Source organism: Mycetomoellerius zeteki, unplaced genomic scaffold (assembly GCF_001594055.1).
Source record: "Mycetomoellerius zeteki isolate Tzet28-1 unplaced genomic scaffold, Tzet1.0 scaffold12, whole genome shotgun sequence".
NCBI lineage: Eukaryota > Metazoa > Arthropoda > Insecta > Hymenoptera > Formicidae > Mycetomoellerius > Mycetomoellerius zeteki.
The window spans coordinates 569,098-587,026 of NW_017256126.1; the positions used below are offsets into that span (position 1 = coordinate 569,098).

General features: G+C 33.1%; 1 protein-coding gene across 1 annotated transcript in view; it reads left to right on the plus strand.

Annotated features, from left to right (window-relative positions):
* Nucleotides 1–17,929, plus strand: part of LOC108731081 (hemicentin-1) — a 121,485-nt gene that overhangs the window by 85,990 nt on the left and 17,566 nt on the right. The window contains exons 3-4 of the mRNA XM_018461168.1: nucleotides 12,040–12,250; nucleotides 12,910–12,963. Coding sequence (XP_018316670.1) covers nucleotides 12,040–12,250; nucleotides 12,910–12,963 — 265 coding nt within the window. The remainder of the gene's footprint in view (nucleotides 1–12,039; nucleotides 12,251–12,909; nucleotides 12,964–17,929) is intronic.

Sequence of the window (17,929 nt, forward strand, 5' to 3'; positions counted from 1 at the left end):
CACTGAACGATCGCGACTAACTAAATTACGTACCGTGCGGGAATTGTACTTTTGCATTCTCAGACAAGCGCGTTGTTCCGATGCACCGTGATCCAGTTAGCCGGTCATCCTTTTGTATTGCACAATAGGAAATGCGACAAAGCTGCACGACGAATTTCAGGCTTCGTATGTACGGTCGGCTTTCTTCCTGCCAGTTATGTAAGGAAGCGTGCAAACTCTAAGGACGTCCGTAAAGAGAGGCCGTGTACAGATAATGGTGAAAAATAATTGGACCGTTCGGGTGTTCAGGCACTTTCAAAGGTCGTGCGTTGGGCACAAAGGAATAGAAAGAATCTTCTTGGCCTACATCCGTAAATTGAAGGCGCTTCTGCGGGTAGACAGCCGAAAGTTTTGTCTGAAATCGATATATTTGTTGTTCTTCGTGGATTTTAATGGAAGTTTATTTATTGAAATTATTTATATAGAGAATTAATGTGTATAATAATCAGGATTATATAAAAGTTACTTTATAAAAGTAACTTATTTTACCATTATTCATTATTGAAAAAAAGTAAGTTATTATCATAACCGTTATTCAAAAGCTAACGAGTTGTTGCAATTTCCGTTATTTTTTCACCAAGTTTTAATGATATTTTTTTTAGAGCGACATCCAATTGTTTATGTCGCTAATTGACGAGTTCAATACGAAACTTGTAGTGATTATGGTCAATGCAACATGATCAAACATATATAATAATATATCCTTTCAAAACTCGCTTACATACGTTCTATACATGTACACGTTATTTATTTACTACAACAACGACACAACTAAAAGAAAGTTTTCCAGAAAATAAGTTTGAATGTTTTGAATTATTAAAATTTTGTAATATTAATTTTAAAATGCAATTTTGGTGTAATAACTGATGGAACAAAAAAATATATCTTTTTTAAGTATGCTTTTTCTTTCTTTTTTATATTTCTATCCTTTTTTTCTGCAAGCAATTCCAAAATCACATTATTTTAGTTGTATCATTGTTGTAACAAATGAACAATATATCGTATGTGTATAATAAATAGAGACTTTATCTCTCTCTCTCTCTCTCTCTCTCTCTCTCTCTCTCTCTCTCTCTCTCAGAGTGTCTGGCTTTGAGCGATTTCATCAATATCCTACGAGAGAGAAAGGAATATATTCTTTTTCCCTGTATATATGTCATCTCATTTTAATATAAATATATATACATATATATAATATATATATACAGATTTATCTTATGACTTTAATTAAGATTATAGAATGAAACAATATGAGTTAAAATGAGATAGTATGTATATATGGGGAGAAAGTATGTATATCTTCCTCTCACGTAGGATTTTGTCAAAATCGCTAGTGGCCAGACTCTGATATAAGGTACTAGTACAAAGTAACGATAAAAGTAATAGTTATATTTGTTATCCAAAAAATGTTATTGCGCGTTGCTAGTAATGTTACAAATAAGGAAATGTACTAGTAGTTATCGGAAAAAGTAATTGTAATGGTAATGAGACATTATAAGTAATACGTTACTTCCCAGCGAGAAATAACTGTCAATTATAGACATCCTTTCAACATCGAAATCATTCGACATCGACCAACATTAATCAATGAGTGATTTCTTCTCATTAGGTTCCTCTGATAATAGTATAATGCGTTGCATCGTGATGCACAAAACGAATTTTAGAGCTTTTATATAGTAATATATAGACGTGATTTAAATCATAATCTATGTTTAGAGTTAACAAAAAAGAACACGATTTTATTTATTACATCAAATCGATTTTTGATTTTTTAACTGTATACGGATATTGTATAATAGGAATGCCTTTAGAAGAAATCTGGATTCCATCAGTTTTGCAGTAGCACTACAGCACGAGTTTCAAATAAAAGCTAGTATCAATAAAAAAAAAGTTCTAACGTTGATTGGTCGGTCTCACGCATTCAGCATCGATTGCGCCTCCTGCAGACGCGAAGAAGATAGAATCGGATTTTTGTTTCCCTCTGACCCAGTTCCCACTTGCATCTCCGAGTCGTCGAAGTGGGCGAACTGGTACACACCGGATTTTAATTTACGCGGAGTGTCAGAGGCACACGGATAATCGAATGGCATTACTGCCATGGTTGGTGTAACGTATAACGCAATAAAGGCAATCGATGAAAGCCTGGTGACCCGAGACCACTGTTGGCCGTCGATTAGTTTAGATCAGCCGAGATCAGAACCGCATGCAGGATCCATAATGCCGTCACGAAGAAAGAACGACATTTACAGATTGCTGCTTGATTAACATGAGAACTCTCAAACGTTGGGATATGTGGATATAATCAGGAATGTAATCAAATATACAATAATAGAAATATGTATAAAAACATCTTCAAAATTTTTAATAAAATTTAACAGCGACATGAATACAACTTTAGAGTTTCGAATACTAGTATTTATACATTAATAGATGTGTTCGTTCCGCATTTCTACGAAGGCTATTAAAATTTATAAGACATACAAAATTGCGTGAAACTTTATTCGCCCTTTACGTCTTAATAGAAGATATAACAATCTCTTATTCCGAGGATAATATTTTATTAACGCAGATTTTGCTTCAAGTTAAACTTTCTTCATGCTCGGAAAGTAAAGTATCTAATCTTCTCTGAAGTTGAATACTTATTAACTTTTAAGTAATCAAGTTCTAACGTTTATAGAGTTTCAAATCTGCATTAAAATGGAGAATGTAAAATTTGCAAACGAAATCAATAGAAACGCAATTGGATTAATCACTAATAAATCAAAATTAAATTATCAACAAAATTACCTTAATAATCTGATTATCTTTCACAGGGCTTTATTTATTTATTCAATTTTACATTTTTAGATAAAACCATCATAAAAATAAGCATTGAACATTATTCAAAGTACGTATACAAATTATATATAATTACGAGAAAATAAATGTTTTTATCTCTGCTGTGTATCTATAAAAATCACAGACTAATTAAAATATTGTATTACTATAACACTTGTTGTGTTCGCAGAGGATTGCTATTTTCAAGATGCCGTCATTTCCCAAAGGAAAGATGTCATCCTTATAAGCGTAAAATTTTACACCGTGAAGCTTCTTGACTAAGCCTGTCGCCTGCAAACGTTACTTCCGCTGTGACATTTTTTTATCCGTGGAGATAGGAAAAATGCACACCATCCGTTTTTTAATCCGATTTCGTTTATCGGAAAAGGTAGAAACTGCTGGCCGGCGCGAGTGTAAAAATTGTTCCGCCGAGCGGAAATGGCACACGGTTCGAATGTCGAAGAGGATTACGCGCAAAGTTGCGTGAGGGTTCGTAAATTTTTCAACTTTTCGATCATCGGGAAAGGCTGCGTTTAAGTTTCCCAAAAACTGCTATAGATTATTAAAAGAAGAGTATTTTTAACAAAGGCTTACATTGTGAAAGTGGATAACGATAAATATAAGTAGAAAGTTTTATACCAATATTCTAAATGTATTTCAAAATTAAAGTGATAAATTTTCGTTACTGTCTTTTCCATCGCACAAGCGTTTCTTTGGAAAAATTGAATTATCTGTTCTCACGATATGGTAAAATGCGAACTATCTAATCGCGTTGTCAATAGCTACCAGAAAAAAAAGTCATTGTGGTTAATCGTGCGATTCCGTTCTGCGAGATCGCAATTCGAGGAATTCAACTGGAAAGTGGCAACGAAGGATCACAAAGGTTGTGAATTTTTCGATCGCACTCGCCGAACAACTTTAGCCGGATGTAAATCCAAGAACGCTGAGTCGACTTTACTGAGGGACTTCGAGGTCTTTCGCGGAAAGACGATGGTCGCGATTTTTATCGTCAATGTGGAAGTAGGAGTAAATAATTTACCTGGGGAACACTGATTCGATGGGACGCCATCGAGGACTTTCTTTTGGTGCGAGCGCTCGCTTCCTCCCAATTTCATCCTTCAATCCTTGCCGTTCTTTTCGCTCGACTACTCGCGTCTTGGAACGAGGAACTCCCTTAATTCATTGTGCTGCCATCGACGTACTTTCGCCATTCCTCCGGACACTACCCGTCTAGCTGAAAGAGCAAAAGCACATCCAGGACTGTCGCGTCGTGATTCGCCGGGTAAACGGAAGAGTAAATGATGCTGGACAATCGGTTGTGAGAACCGTTCCGATTCGCAACGATCGATAGACGAAATCTCGGCATACTTGCAGGGCTTGGACATCCTCGTTTAGACTGCCTTTATTGTTAACCTTCCTTCCGTTGAGTCGTTGAAAATTTGATCGTTGAGAAGAATTAGGAAGTAAGAATTAGGAAATAAGAATTGGGAAATATTTCCAATTCTCAGATAAATAATTTAATTCTGTAGCGATTATAACGTTCGGAAAAATAACATTGAGAGCAATGCATTCAACTTATGGAAATATGAAGTAAAACATGGTCAAGATTTTATTTTTTATTAAATAATTGAATAAAATTTTTTGTACTGAATGTGTAAAAAGCAGTTTCTCGCAAGCAAAAAAGTAAAAAATATACTAACTTAATTTTATAGTTCTTTCGTGAAATTTATGTTTTTAAGTTTTTCAAAAAGAAATTATGTCTTCTACAAAAATGACACATTTTGAGTTGTCATTTTTATAAATGAAATAAAAATTTTTTGTACGAAACATTTAGTTCAAACAATTTTAATACTCGAAGTTTGAGAAAAAATGCCGATCGGCATTTAGGCTGCACACGGGTTGATGAAGTAAGCGGCAAGAACCAAGTTAAAAATCGGCCGAAATGTGCAACTAAATCCCAACTTTACTTTAGTCATTTTAATTGACCGAGATAAACATAAACTGTTTGTGATATTTTGAGTTATGTCACTTTTGATGAATTATTCCAGGTTTGTTATAATAATTTTGTAAGATATAAGAATGGTCACAATTCAAAAAGGATAATTTTTTAAGGATTGTAAAACGAAAATAAAATTGACAGATATTTGATCATGTTTCTAAAAACATGTTCTTTTTACCGATATTATTTATGAGTTAGTAATTTTCTATTAAGTTGAAAAATAGTTTTTCCATTTTCCTAAAAAACTTAATTTTTTGAATTATATCACTTTTGAAGTAAGGAAACGATATATAGAAGAGACCTTTATCGATATTCGGGTACATAGCATGAATAGTAACGCATTCGCCAATACGTGCCAAGAAATAAATAACAGAAAGAGCATTCTAAAGTTTTCCATGTCGGATTTCAATTGCGGAACATTTCAACCGCGTTATTGATGGCGTACAACACCTAATGTATAAAGCCACCAGCAAAGTACGCACGGTTGGTTTTCTCTGCGGAAGGTAGCCGAATGTGGCGGAACGACGTGCATAAGGTGCCATCCTGTGGAAAATTCTAGTCGAGCCGCGGCGGCGGGATGCTCGTAAGGTACGGCGAAATGTTGGAACGACCAGGAGCCGTTGCATTTTTATCCCGGATGGTGCCGACGCAGCAGATGAAAGCGGTTATGTCGGCTCTCTATTGCCGTTCTTTGTCTCCCTCTCCGTATCCAAGACGTTCCTTAACAGTCGCGGCGACTCCATCCCCCACGACCGTGGCCCCTCTTTTCCGCCCCCGTCATCTTTTCCGCTTCTTCCTCTTTCGCGACCTCAAAGCCAGCTCTATTTTAGGCCATCCGAGGTATATTCAGGCACACTGGCGTACAACCAAATGCCGTGATACTCCACCATCCCCGCTACAACATGCCGTATAACGTGTTGTGCCGCATGGCGAATCCTTCTCGCTCTAATGTTATTGCCGAAACCAACCGCTCGTCCCTCTCCTCGTGAACGCTGCATTATGCGGCTCTACATTCCGCTAAGAGCCGCGGATTCCTCTGTGGCTCCGAGGTATTTTCTCTCTGAAGAAAGTCTAATCGAGATTTAAATGGGATTATTATAATTGGTTTTGATGTATAATATATTTGTATTGCTTTTACTATACATATAAGAGAATGTACATTTATACGAAAATCTATAATTGATTCTAAAAATTTTTTAATCTATCCAAATTTAACGATAATTTTTGTTGGGAACAAAATTATACTTTGTCTCATTGAATCAATCCTTTTCAGCTCTACAATAAAATGCGATCACTCTTAATACTCCCATTCAATGCAACATTTTATTAATATCGTTACAAAATTATTGACATCTGTGTTGGATGATAACTTATTATTATTTAACATATGTTATTAATCATGATTTGTAACAAATGTGAAATCGCGCTAATGTCTATGTCCTCCGGATGTCTGAAATTTATCATTAATAATACAAATGTTCGCCGATGTTGAGAGGTGAAAATTCATAAATTAGCTTTTACTGCCGATTATAGCCAACCAACAGTCATATACATATAAAAGAAGGATAGAGATCTATTCTTATGCGATTATTTCCAGTTGTAATTAAATTTAAACACATGAATCTCTACTGGTGGCATATTTGCCCGACACGAGCAAATTCACTTTATTTTGTTTAAATAGTTGTTTAAATTGATGCATATGTGATAAATCTGCATATAATCAAATTCTTAGTCATAATTTATGCTTCTCCGTGATAATACATGTCATACAAGAGCACGTTATGCATAAATCCTATTCGTCGGCGCATCCTTTACCGATTCTGCTTCACTCTGAAATCATTACGCGTTTGTGTATTCAACAAGAGAAGCCTTCAGTTAATTATAGATTTGCTCATTCCTTACGTCGCTTATATATAAGCACATTGCGTTGCATGTATGTATCACAAATCCGTTACTTGTTCTGTATTCAAGAATGACTGCGATTTGACGAGAACGTGCTTCTTTAGAAATGAAAGCAATTTGAAGAAATAGAGCATCAATGCAACGCATTATTCAACACCAAAATATATTTTGTGTTTATTATTCTCGATAACATATATATTAATCTGGGAATAACCACCTTTTTTTTATGTAAACGATCATCAGGTGTGTTTTTTACACCACAATTTAAAGTCATTATTATTAATCCTTAGTACACACAAATGGGTGTCATTCGTGTTCTGCGTATTTCTTTTCTTTGAAATGCATTTAGCTGAATAACGATCTCAAATACTTTCTAGAGATGATAAAGTATGTGTAAGAATCACTTAATAATTTTTATATAATTGTAAAAATAATGAAAATTAACTTCACGAACGACCCATTGTGTTTAGTAATAAAGAGCCGGAAAATCATCGTGTGCTCTAAAGATTAGTTACATATTATTGGTTGTTTGACAATTTATCAATATTTCAAATTTATTTGATATTTTTAATGTAGATTTACTTATGTTTTTAAATATATGGATAATACATAAATTTATTAACGTTTTTTTAAAAATGTTAGAAGAAATAAAAAAAATGTGTGTAAATTTTTTATCAGTAAAGAAAACTATTACGAAAGACTGAGCTTTACATTTTATTGCTAGTATATAAAAATCGTCCACTATTCCCGGGTTAACGAGTTTGATTTTTCTACCTCTCTTTGGCATGTTTCAAACAGATTATTTTTCCGTGATCGCAGATATCTACGTTACGCAAGGATTTATAATGACGATATAAAGTATCGGATTATTTTTATTAAAACGAGACGCTCCATTAAAATCGTGCAATACATGCAATCGATGATCAAATACATCAAATGCATCAACCCACGAATCAGGCCGATAAAATCGGGAGAAGCAAGTCGCGGGAGCGCGCGTATCAGTATACCGCGGTATTCCGCCGTCGATTTAATTACCGATTAATCTAGACTTCTTTTGTTCCCTTTGAATAATGTCTACGTTCGCCCGACCAGAGATCGCTCGTGTATCACCGCGCTTGTTTTAATAACGACGATAAATCTCGAGTCCCACAGCCACGCCGACGGAATATTCGAGACTATGCGCTATTGCCTTCTTTTTTTGCCGTCCAGATTATTGGACTTTCTCGTAGTCTCGATGTCACGTCGATAGGACATTCTCGATTGTGTTCGACGGCACTGCTAGTGACGAATCGAAAAAAGAAAAGTTTGCATGATTTAATTTCTCGAATAAAAAGAATTAGCTATATAAAAGAAGTCTTAACCTTTATAAGTACGTTTTTCTTAAAGAATAGACTTAATTTCTTAAATTAAGATTATGAGTTAAATCTTAAATTAAGATTACGACATTACGACAATTGTTACATCATTAGCCCAACCCACTAATGACAAGATGAATGTTCAGATATTCAAGAAAACAGGATTGGATCCGACCCGTTGCTTTGTATTAATTCATTTAATCAATGTACAAGATGTGTAATAGAAGTGAAATAATATAATAAGAAACATCTTCCTCTGTTAAACAATGTATGCAAAATAGTGTAAAATAGATGAGACCGTGAATCGTATCCGACAGTATTATTAGGAAGTTAATAATGGAATAGTAATCGCTTCGAGAATTTAAGGTATATATCTACATAAACGCACAGATATATAATTGCATAATAAATATATTCTACCATATATTTCTATATTTTCATAAACATCTTCCGTTCTGGATCTCAAGAACTTCAAAGAGACTAGATAGTCTGCCTGTATTTCATGTATTCGTAATATTAATTGTTTTGAATTTGCTTGTTCAGTTAAAATTAACTTATTCTTGTATTTAGGTAACACGGCTTCAAATCAGCTGCTTAGTTGTCGCCCCGCCTATTGTTGTATAATTGATACTCGATATAAAATATATTACTGTATTTTTATCTGTTTATTTTATATTCAATGTTAACAGTTGCACTCAATAAAGTTATTATTATTATTATTATTATTATTAAACTGAAGATTGGCACAATACTCGCCTTATTACTTATAATGTTATTAAAACACGTTCTAAATCCGATGTAATAGTGGATTCATCTCATGTTTTTGTAGTTATGAATGGATAACTTTTTCGATACACCGGAATAGTAACAAATCAGAAGCATCATCTATTCCCGGGCGTTCCTCGACTAAGCTAATACACGGTGAGGCACCTCGCGGAATAGCCAATGGGAAAATGGTAACTGGGTATAGACCGGAAATGACTACCAGCCGATAACCGGATATCTAATATCCGACCGTTTGGCCGGCCGAGTGCCGAAAAATATGAGAATCGGATAAGCACTGTCCGGTAACCATATTCATCGAATTGCACCTTTTGCTCTGGCAATGCTGCACTCGCAAAAATTTCAGTTCATCCTTAGATGTCCGCTGAGACTGAATGTTCCATTAGGAAGGCTCAACAGGGATATATAAGGAAACTCAAGTTGAAGAGAAGAATCGATATCAGTTACTTTTTCCAGAAGGCAAAGTAGCACAGAGAAAAAAAATTTACTGATATAGAAAATATTCCGCTATCGTAGTAAATTTCGATAATTATTATATGGACAACCAAAAGCTTTGTTAAGAAGACTAATTATATTCAGTTTATATACATATAGAGTTTATATAAGACTAATTATACTCGTATTTAGTTTATATATATATTTGAATATATTTGTATATTGTAATTATTACTGGAGTATTTTACATTCTTCGATCATATTATTTAAGAAAATAAAATAAACGCGAACCTTTTGCTATTTTATTAAGTTTTGTATAGTTAAGATAAATTCACATATTTCGAATTATTAATTTTAAAGTATATAGAGACGTAGAAAATCACGCGATGAATAAATTATTCAATGTTTTGCAGCAATATTTTCTATGTATATCAATTTCCATGTAGAAGCTACAATAATGATTCAAATTTAATTGCTTCAAACATTTGCGATTATTAGCTACTTTAGTGCTTTAATGCTGCGCACACATGTTTACGAATGTAATCAGTAAAATACGAATGGTGGAGCTATTTTGAAATTTTCATTCATATTAGTAACATTTTAAAAATAGATTGTACGATATTTCGACGTTAACATAACGAAAGAAAGGACGAGAAAGAGAATGAATAATCAAAAAGAATTATCTGGCGCTCTCGCGGTTGGCTTAAAATGCAGATATTCTTTAATTCCTCTTCACTCGCCACCCGTTTGTTTGTTTAAAAATTCTATAACGAAATAGGAAATGTACATTATAATATCATTCATATATAAATTATGTACTCAAACAGGTTTCTGCTAAAAGTTAAGTAATATTAAAAAATATTTATAAAAATCGTTTTTAAAAAATATACATATATCTTGTATAAAAGGACTATTTTTGCAACTAGAATGGATGTCTGTTACATACTTAACGTTCTTAATTTTTATCAAAAATATAATAAATAGAACCTCCGCGATAGGAGATAATTCGTAAACAATTAAAATACTAAAGTATTTACCAACAAAGTTGCAAACGTTTCAACTCTGGATTTGAGTCCTCTTCAGTGCAGAAGTCAAGTATAAACTAAAATTTTACATATTATAAATATATTATTTACGTATTAACAGTTACAGAGGTTTATAGACAGTTTATTCATGTTTGATTTATTCTTAGAATCACAAAACTAATTTTATTTTGTAAATAGATATATTTTTGAGATTATTAAATTTGTTTAATTATTTGTGTGATTTGGAAGCATAATAACTATAATTAGATTTAAACCAAAGTTATCTTTCTAAGAATAGCATTAGAGTTGAATTTCGAAAAAATATCAGTCTCATTCTTTATTTATTCATTAACTTTTACCTATTATTAATAAGTATTTCAATAGAGCAGTATTTAAATGAGGAGAAAAGAGAATGTCGGTCATTGCTAAAACACTATCACTGATACAGTATCGATGATAATTAGTAATAATTGCGTACCGCTCGCGTAATCGAGCGTCCATTAGCGCCATTACGCCCATCGTCGCGTTACCACCCTTCGCTCCGCATATTCTCACTTCCGCTTCATTAACTTTATTATCATCACGTCGTAATGTATTATTATATATTACACGATGCTTTACGTGTCCGGATAATACGCGGAACGAGATAAATAAGTCACGTCGGGATACGTGCACGTAAGACATCTCGGATTTTAAGACCGTGTTAGTGGGTGTCCGCAGTCAGGTCTCACATATCAGCTAAAAGACACCATCCTGACAAATGAGGGTCATCAATGGCAACTTTACGCTTCCCGAGAGCCGCTATTATCGCATACGTCCATATTCCCATCCCTAATTTGCACCGTTACAACGAAGGATCTCTGAGAGTTCCGTGTCTTTACATGCCTCGAATTCCTATTTGCCAGAAAATTTTTTACATATGGATCAAAAATATTACATGTAATGTTGGAAATATCTGGATTTTTTTGTTTAAATATATATATTTGCATATACATATAAAAAAAATTATTTTTGGATTTTCTAATTGAAGCTGGACATACAGAATGATATCTGGTAACTTTATGTTTCCCGAGAGCCATTATTATCGTACATGAATATCTATATCACCATTCGTGCTTTATACCATTACATTGCAACGAAAGATCTCTGAGAGGTATAGGTTCTGAGTTTTCACATTTTTTTAACTCCTATTTATCAGAAAATTGTTTGTACCTGGACCAGAAATGTAATATTGGAAATACCCGGATTTTTGCTTTAACCTCTGCATATACTCGTACACATATGTAACAAGATTATTTTAGGATTTTTTAATTAAAACTGAATGTACAGAATTTGCAATAAATTATTTGCATTTAATATTAATGAATGGCAGGAAATAAAATATATTTATGAAAAGCATGAAATAAAAGCATTCAATTAATATTTAACTATTCAGGCTGAATATTTGTAACAAATTTATATCATACAATTTAATCGAATTTTAATGTTTAACGTCATTATATAATTGCAAACTTGATTTCGGAAATAATGGTTTTTTTATATCATATCTGCGTTATTTGCTTGCATTGTTTTATTTAAATAAAAAATAAGAAAATCTAAGAGAATCTATCTAAAAAATTCAAATAAGGCACAAAGTTTAGAGACCACATATTATTTTCATTCTGATAACCTGTTTTTTTTATTTAAGGTTTCTTGGATGAGGAGCAGGGACCTCCATATTCTTACTTCGGGAAATTTTTCGTTCAGCTCAGATGCGCGATTCGGACCTCAGCACACCCCAGGCAGCGACGCCTGGACTCTCAGGCTGGATAACGCCAGGAAGACGGATTCTGGCAAGTACGAGTGCCAGGTCAATACGGAACCGAAGATCATGTATGCAGTGCAGCTCTCTGTGCGAGGTGATTGTCGTTCCACTTTACATTTCGTCCTTCACGTCTACTTCCCCGTATGACGATTTACGGTAGAAAGATTTTTGTTTTCATACAAATAAAAATCACAATTTTATTTAAACTTTAAGAAAATACGATTAAATGTTTCTATAATAACGTAATTATGTAAATTCATAAAAGTATAGCATATTAAAGGTACATCTGACATATTATCATTTACTATAGTTGTAACAACGATACATTGCAGAAAACGAAGTTTTCCAGGAAATAAATTTAAATGTTTTAAATCATTAAAATTCTCTACTATTAATTTTAAAATGTAATTTTGGTGTAATAATTGATTGTAAAGAAATAAAAAAATGTTCTTTCTGAAATATATTCCTTCTACTTTTCTTTATGTTCCTGTGTTTTTGTAAACAACTAAAAAATGACAGTTTTTGAATTATATCTATCATTGTAGCAAATGAATGACATATAATTGACATATATAATTCATCTTGAAAGAACGAAATGACTTGTCTCTTATAAACATACTGCAACTAAAAAATAATACAAATAAGTCGATAAAATAATTTTATCATATTAGAATTCACGATTGAGTTATTATTTTTTTGCTTTATTATACTAGCACAATAATATTTCATCATTAAAAACTTTTATGTTTCTAGATCCAGACAAACCAGAGGGCTATGACGAGCCGCATTCTCAGCAGACACGTATAAGTAAGTATATATATATATCCCGTGGACGTGACGCGTATTTCTGGCTTGCGCGTTTGTGACATATATGAGCGTGACGCTCCTTTAGTTCCAGCCCACGCCGATCAAATCAGTCGTATATTTAAAGACACGACTGAAATGTGAATAGACCGTCAGTATAATAGCGATAAAAATTTCAAAAGGTAAATTAAACTTTGTGAACTATATAGAGCATCGTGCGCATTCAGGCGTTTCACTATAATAGCTTCACTTCTGTAGCAAACGAAACGATAGAAATACGATTTGATTGAAAGTATTGTAACGTAGAAATAACTAAAGTTTTTTTGATTTTCATAGAATATACATTATTATAATAAAAAATATAAATTATTTCTCAAAGTATTACATACACAGTCGTTCTAAATATAATGATAATTTTTAAAGGGAACAAACTCTTCGTTTTAATTGTATTTGCTAAAATTTGTCAAATTGCATACATTTTGCTTTAAAAGATTTGCATTGCTATTTAAATCTTTCACATTTTTGAATAATCGAAATTAATTATCGAAATTTATATGGCTGCAGTACGTGCATATTTGCATTTTGTTGTGATTCTAATTTCACTGGCGCTAAACTTATTTCACTGTCTGTGATATCAGCGATAATATTTTGCGCAGACTTGCATAATTAATTTCCCGCGTAATCAGCATTAGCCGAATCGGGTGTGCGCGGTGTATATAAAATGGAGCGCCTGTATCGCACAGTTCGAAATTATATTATATCATGCAAATTATTTTATGAATTCCTTGATCGGTACGAAACTCGGACAAGCGTACAATTATGCAATCAAAACTTCGTCGAAAGTTTCGCAGACCATGGATTGATGCATAAGATGCATTTTTTCCTTGTTCTTTCGAATTTATCCATTTCTGCATTCTATCGGCATGCACTCCACAGATGATGAACGTAATAAAATACGAGCGGGAACATCACCGCACAATAAAAAAAATTTACTGTATAAATTTATAAAATTCCCCCGGGTGCAAAGATTGACCTAGTTACCCACAGATTTAAAAATATAACTTTCATCTCCAACGACTGGCAATTTCCGCTTTGTTTCGCCACTCGGAAAGTAGCGGAACCGAAAGCACTGGTTGAATAGTCGTTAAGATTGCATCAGTTGGAAAAAGCGCGATTAATCAGCCGCGAGGTACAGCGAGCTAAGCTTACTGATAATTATCAAGCAAAGAAAGCGCAAGTTCTTGTAAAACAATCATTACAAATGTAAGCCATCCACTGTAAAGTATCACTGTCGCCATTAATTCTGTTTTTAGTATTTTGCTGAACAATATTTTATATACAGCGATATAAGTAATATGATTAACGCAATTAGTTATTAAAAATTTTCAAACATTCGATTTATTAGTTATTAAATCATTTTATATCTGCAAATACTTTAGAGAAGCGTAGATTAGAATACTATTTTCATTATCAATTATTTGCCTACAAACGATGATGCATAAATTTTATTAAATTGGCATATTTCTATTATTATTTTATAGATATAGATTAATAATATATCGCCATACCTTTTATGTCTACATTATTTATCTTACTTTTTTCGTAATTTACATTATTTATTTTTATGAAAATCACGAATTCGGAAGCATACATGAAATTGATCACGTCGGATGTGCTAAAATTTATATTTATCGTGCCTACATTGGGAATGTAAAATGCATGAATCAGATACAACAGTCAGTAAAGTAGACGGAAGATTAGGTTGTAGTTTCACAAGCGTAACATTACAACGTATGTTTAAAACTTGCATGATACCTGTTTACCGCTTTAGATGGTCGGTGGCAAACTTTTGGCAAGTAAACAGCGTTATTTCTATTGTTCTCTGTAACACTTTGTGAAACTCTAAGGGGTGCATTATATGAAAGTTTATTATCAGATCTGCATAGCGTACGTATGTAACTGGCAAAGTGCTTCGACCATTTCTAATTCGCACACCAATATTCGATATTTAAATCCAATAGTTTTCCGTTATGTGTGTTGTGGAGAACTTCTATCGATTATCGTAGGTTTAATATTATTTCTAATTTTATTGGAGCTATCCTTTTACGAAATACAAAATTTATTGTAAGCCAAATACAATAGATATATTAACGATGAAACCGAAAAAATAGAATTTATTTATTAATAAAATATCTCTTTCAAGATGTAGCGAATTGAGTGCCGATGTCAATAACGTATCACATCTTTCATAAATATATTAATAATCCGACACGTTCTCGTCATAATACACCGAATACCCTTTAAAAAATCATTAGAAGCCTCTTTTTATTTTTCTCATAGAACCGAGCGACATCAATCACTTAAGGATAAGTGCGACACCATCCTGGCTTTGACGCTCGTGATCCGTCGTCATCGATTCTTCTTGCGAACTTTCTTTAGCCGCTTCATAATTCTTTTTAAGTAACGTCGTTTTATTTCAGACACGTCGTCCTCTCTCTTGACGCCTTCGATGTTCCAGAGTCGACGCTTTTTCATTTACGTCGGAACGGCAGATTACGAGAAGCTGCGTTCCCTCGATATCGGGGAGCTTATTTTTGATACTGCCGCTCAAAATCATTGGCAAAAACTCACAAATGTTACAAAAGCAAGACCTATATCGTTGATAGTGTATTTCTTGATTTTATTTTGATCTTTTCATCGTTTTAGATATAAAGGTTCTTACTGTCCTCAAAATATAAAAAATTAATTTAATTATTGACATACTTTATTCTTGAAATACTTATTTTTTTACCTATTTTGTGGTACTATCAACTTAATGGCGAAGTTGCGACCGTGAATATTTCTTTTCATATCACGACGTGTTTCCGCTCAGAACACTCTCCATGCAGTTTCACTCGACTAATAAATATACTCGCGCCAAGTTTCTTCTTTCGCTTTTGTTCACAATATATGCGAAACTTAAAGATAGTCACAGATCGCTGCCAGCTATATTGTCGAAGTTTTGTAACAGATAAATAAGGGTAACAAAGAAAATAGGAGTACAACGCGTCGCGAATATGCGAATAATAATGTTACATAATGGCACAGTAAATTTTTTCTCTGTGCAATCATAGTATGTATATATATATATTCAGTAAAGATTGTAATAAAAAATAAAATTGTAAAGATTGTAAACGCTCAAAGAGATTCCCAAGATTCTCGAATCATTTTGAGATGAAAATCTTAATTAAAAAATATCGAGGCTATAATAATTTTTTAGTTATAAGCATCTAAAGTTAGTGAATCATACCGCCAAAAGTTCACGTGTTTAGGTGTAATATGTACAACGCAAAATGCCAATCATATCTGAACGTGCAAACTTTGGACTATTCACTAACTTTAATGCCATGTTTGTAATTTAAAAACTATTATAGTCTCATATTATTGCATAATATATGCGATGTATGTTTCAGAGCAATAATAATATACACATAATTTATGTATAACTAATAATAACGTTATCATTAAGTTTATTTATAACTAATAATAATGTTATCATTAAGTTTTATTTCAATATTCAATATTTTTGCAACAAATAATTAGAAAGCATACGTATTCAAATAATCCAAAAATCCGGCACATGCTCAACATATCGACATATTGAATCCGCATTTGATTATTCGCGACTCATTGGGTACTGATGAGTCATAAGAGAATTTCCACAAAATTTCTGGCAACAAAAAAGCAAACAAGATCGCGCTCAAAAAAGAAACGTTCGCAGCAAGTGAGTTTACAGTAATAACAGCATAACATAATATTTCGCTAGAGGGAACGTAGTCGTCGCCGGATTCATTTAAGTCTAATAGGATTATCTTTAATCCCGCGGTCCTGCCGCGGCTTCTTCGTATCCTTTTCTTCGTCAGCCACCGAGAGTTCAGAGTTCTAAGAGACAGGAGTTGGACCGCTAAATGAGTCTCGACCATGGTCCTCGTACTGAATAATGCATACAAGCCCCGATATTTTTATACAAAACGGAGAACTTCACTTTTGGCCATTTTTCTTTTCTACTTCGGAGATAATAATGAATTATTAATCTAATCGGAGAGAGCTTACACCACTTATTAAAATCAATTACAGAAAATATCTCTTTAAAAGTAACACAACTAAAAACTGATTTTTGAGTTGCCATGATTTAACTAAATATTACCTTATCAATCATCAAAAGTAAAATAACTTAACTTCATAAAAAAATCATAAAATCATCACAGCATAAAAAAGAGGGTTTAAAAAAATCGTCAAAATCGTCATAACTCAAAATAGTTCTTTAAGAAACGAAAATGGCAAAAATAACATTTGATCATGTTAAGAATGTATTCCTTTTTTAAATTAGTTGGATAATTAATAATTTTCTATCAAGTTTTTGAAAAATAATTTCTTCTCTCTTCTAGAGATTTTTTGAGTTGTCACTTTTGAAGTAAGAGACTGATATAATCTTAGTGTATTATAATTTTAAATAATACTAGTGCCATTGTATGCTACTTTCGATAATAAACGTTCTATAATAATCACTCAAATCCATACAACTTTCTACATTAAGTCTCCGCTTACGCTAATTATATTATCTTATGACGATATATGTATACAGGGTGTTTCCAAATTAAATCGCAAAACTTCGGGAGCGTGTAGAGGAGTAAAAAACTAAGAAAAAAAGTCCTATAGACATATGCTCGTTTTTGCTCCGTTTCAGAGAAATCGAAAAAAAATGTTTTTTTTACCTGCAAGATTAAATGGGGACCGTTTTCTAAATTTCTTGGAGAATGAATTTTCTGACTATTTAGAAAACATCCCATTACAACAACGTACTGAAATGTGGTTTCAATTAGATGGATGCCCTGCTCATTACAGCAGAGTCGCTAGAACCTGGTTAGATAGAAAATTCCCACAACGATGGATTGGACGTGGAGGAGCAGTACATTGGGCAACTCGTTCG